This window comes from Carlito syrichta, unplaced genomic scaffold (assembly GCF_000164805.1).
Source record: "Carlito syrichta isolate Samal-C Ts95f unplaced genomic scaffold, Tarsius_syrichta-2.0.1 Scaffold314997, whole genome shotgun sequence".
Classification (NCBI taxonomy): domain Eukaryota; kingdom Metazoa; phylum Chordata; class Mammalia; order Primates; family Tarsiidae; genus Carlito; species Carlito syrichta.
The window spans coordinates 294018-297498 of NW_007259093.1; the positions used below are offsets into that span (position 1 = coordinate 294018).

The 3481-nt window shown below is 43.5% G+C and overlaps 1 protein-coding gene across 1 annotated transcript in view; it reads left to right on the forward strand.

Moving 5' to 3' along the window:
* LOC103274839 (coagulation factor VIII-like) overlaps positions 1-3481 on the forward strand; it is a gene marked incomplete at its 3' end in the record, with an annotated part of 111613 nt that continues 108132 nt past the window's right edge. The window contains exon 1 of the mRNA XM_008072261.2: positions 1-354. Within this exon, the coding sequence (XP_008070452.1) occupies positions 209-354 (146 nt within the window). The remainder of the gene's footprint in view (positions 355-3481) is intronic.

Here is a 3481-nt window from a genome sequence, read left to right on the forward strand (position 1 = left end):
AAAAAGGAAGCAATCCTATCAGTTACTGCTTAGTGTTACTCTGCTGTTGCATCCAGTGGGTAACGTTCCCTGAAATGCTCTGCAACCAATTTGGGACTTTCCACTAAATCGTAGAAAATTTGCGTTTGTTTTCTCCTGGGAGCTGAAGAAATTTGAGAAAAGAATTAATATTTTGCTTCTCCAGTTGCACTTTTTCTAGCAGTAAATCATGCAAATAAAGCTCTCCACCTGCTTCTTTCTGTGCCTTTTGCGATTCAGCTTTAGTGCCACCAGAAGATACTACCTGGGTACCGTGGAATTGTCCTGGGACTATACGCAAAGTGACCTGCTCGGTGAGCTGCATGTGGACACAAGGTAAAGGCATGTTCTGTAGGATCTGAGCAGAGGCTGGGATTGTGTGGATGTGATTCTGGTTGAAGGAAGGTGCAGACATCAGGTTGGGATGGTTGTGATGCTAGTTGAGCCCCGAAGAAACATTTCCAGGTAAGGTGTGCATGCATCTGTGCAATTAACGCTAATGCTAATTCCCAATTCTTTTCATAGATCTGACCTAGGCCAGGTGTGGTGGCTCACACCTGTCATCCCAGGACTTTGGGAGGCTGAGGTGGGAGGACTGCTTGAGGCCAGCCTGGGCAACATAGCAAGACCCCCCCCATCTCTAACAAAGAAAAATAAAAAATTAGCCAGGCCTAGTGGCACCTATAGTCCCAGCTACTCAGGAGGCTGAGGCAGGAAGATGGCAGGAGCCTAGGAGTTAGAAGCTGCAGTGAGCTATGATCATGCCACTGCACTGACTGAAAAAAAAATCTGACCTAGTAGTGGATATTTTGTTCTTTTTCCCCATTGCTTCTCTTTGTCACATGCTGCCACTCTGAAATCTAGAAAGTGGGGTAGAGGGACAGTGAAGGGGCAAGGACAAAACTTCACTCCACCTACCTAAGCTTCCATAAAGAGAATCAGGGCAATGAGAGCCGATGTCTAATTACAAGCAAGTGTAATCTCTATCTCTTAGGTGTGCCTGTGGTGTGCTTTTTATATCTTTGCCGACTTTTGTTGTAAGAATTATATTAGCCATGGTTTCAGAAGCTTTTCATCTTTAGGGAGGTTCTAGGGCATTTAGGAAGAATATATTATTATTATTATTATTATTATTATCATTAATTTATTTTTTTTGAGTTGGAGTCTCACTCTGGCACCCAGGCCGGAGTGCAGTGGCACACTCACAGGCACCACAGTCTCCACCTGCTGGGCTCAGGTGATCCTTCTGCCTCAGCCTTCCAAGTAGCTGGAATTTCAGGCATTCACCACCACAGCTGGCTAATTTTTTGATTTATTGGGGAGACCAGGTCTCACCAGGTTGCCCAGGCTGATCTCAAATCCCTGGGCTCAGGCACTCCACTTGCCTCAGCCTCCCAAGGTGCTGGAATCAAAGATGTGAGCCACCACTTTGGGAGGCCAGTGTGGGAGGATTACCTGAGCCCACGGGTTCGAGACCAGAACGGGCAACTTGGTGAGCCCTCGTGTCTACAATAAATCAAAAAAATAAAATTAGCTGGGCGTGGTGGCACATGTCTGTGGATCCAGCTACTTGGAAGGCTGAGATGGAAGGATCACCTGAACCCAGCAGGTCAAGGCTACGGTGGCCATGAGCATGCCCACTGCACTACAGCCTGAGCGATAGAGTGAGACTCCAGTTCAAAAGAAGAAAGATGTGGGGTACAATTCAGGGTTAGGTATGCACGTGGTCATCATACAAGTAAAGTGTGGGCCTCCCTTGGGTCCCCACTTTTCCTGACTTAGATCAGCTACCCTTATAGACATTGTGTCCCCCCAGGTTTCTTGATTTTATTGGTCTTGTCAAGAACCACCTTCTGGGTTGATTTCTCAGTCCTTTATTTCTTCCCATTTCTGCTTTTTAGTTCATTCCTTTCTTCTAATTTCCCTTGGTTCATTTTGTTGTTCAATTTTTGCTTATTGAGTTGAATATTGGAATCATTCATTTTGAAATTTTGTTTTGTCTTCTTTATATGTGTATGATAAAGATTTAAACACAGTACATATATAGTGGCAATGTAAAATTTGTTTTTCTTTTTTTGAGTCGGAGTCTCACTCTGTCACTCAGGCTGGAATGCTGTGGCACGCTCAAGGCCACTCCAGCGTCAACCTGCTGAGCTCCAGCGATCCTTCCTCTTCAGTCTTCCGAGTAGCCGGAACCACAGACACACCCGACCACGCCCAGCTAATTTTCGATTGTAGAGATGAGGCCTTGCCAAGTTGCCCTGGCTGCTTGCAAACCCTTGGGCTCAGGCAGTCCACTCACCTCGGCCTCCCGAAGTGCTAGAATGACAGACTAAGTCACCAAGCCCGGCCGGCAATGTTAATATTAAATGTGGTCATGCCATACATACTTTACAGTTTTTTTGTTGTTTCTTTTTGGCTCCCTGCCCTCCTTCCATATCAACCCCTCCTCCCCTACCTCAATTAGGCAGCCCCAGTATAATACTATATACACACACACAAATAAAAGTTTTCTTGGTAATGATTTGTTCTACAAAATTGGAATTATACACACATTTCTCACTTGTTAACACCTCTCCAAGTCAATTGGCAAAGCCTTAATTCATTCTTTTTACTGGCTATGTAAGATTCCATGGTATGGTTGTACCATAATTTAGTCAGTGCATTCATCTTTTTTTTTTTTTTTTGAGTTGGAGTCTCACTCTGTCGCCCAGACTGGAGTGCAGTGGCTGCTCCCGGCCACCGCAGCCTCGACCTGCTGGGCTCCGGTGATCCTTCCGCCTCAGCCTTTCAAGTAGCTGGAATTACAGGCATGCGCTATCACACCCGGCTGATTTTTTTTTATTTATTGTAGAGATGAGGTCTCGCTGCCCAGGCAGGTCTCGAACCCGCGGGCTCAGGCAATCCACTCACCTCACCCTCCCAAAGGCGCAGGATTACAGGCTGAGCCACTGAGCCCGGCTTCTCTATTTCCATTTCTAAGTGATTAGTAACAGAACAGAGAAAAGCTATTGGTTTATGTATATTCATCTTAAATCTAACTACTTTACCAAATTCTCTTGTTTATTCTAGTAATTTTACCCTAGACTCTCTATGGATATTGAATCATATCATCAGTCCTATGAGACAGATTTTAGTTTTTGTCCAATGTCTATAGCCAGTTACATTCATTATCTTATTGAATGTATTATCTTATTGAATGTATTTAGTGACATGACAAACTGTTAAATAATAACAATGAAAGTAAGCTTTCCTTCTACTCCATGATTTTACTTGAAATGGTGCATATATTTTGCTATTTAGAATAACATTTTCTGTTTGGTTTTGGTAAATGGCCTTTGTTACTTTTATTCCCATTTGCTATAAAATGTTTATTATAAATGACTTTTCAGCATCTAACATTCTCTGTATTGCCTTCTTTAATATGTTTTTTTTTTTTTTTTGAGTTGGAGTCTCACTCTGT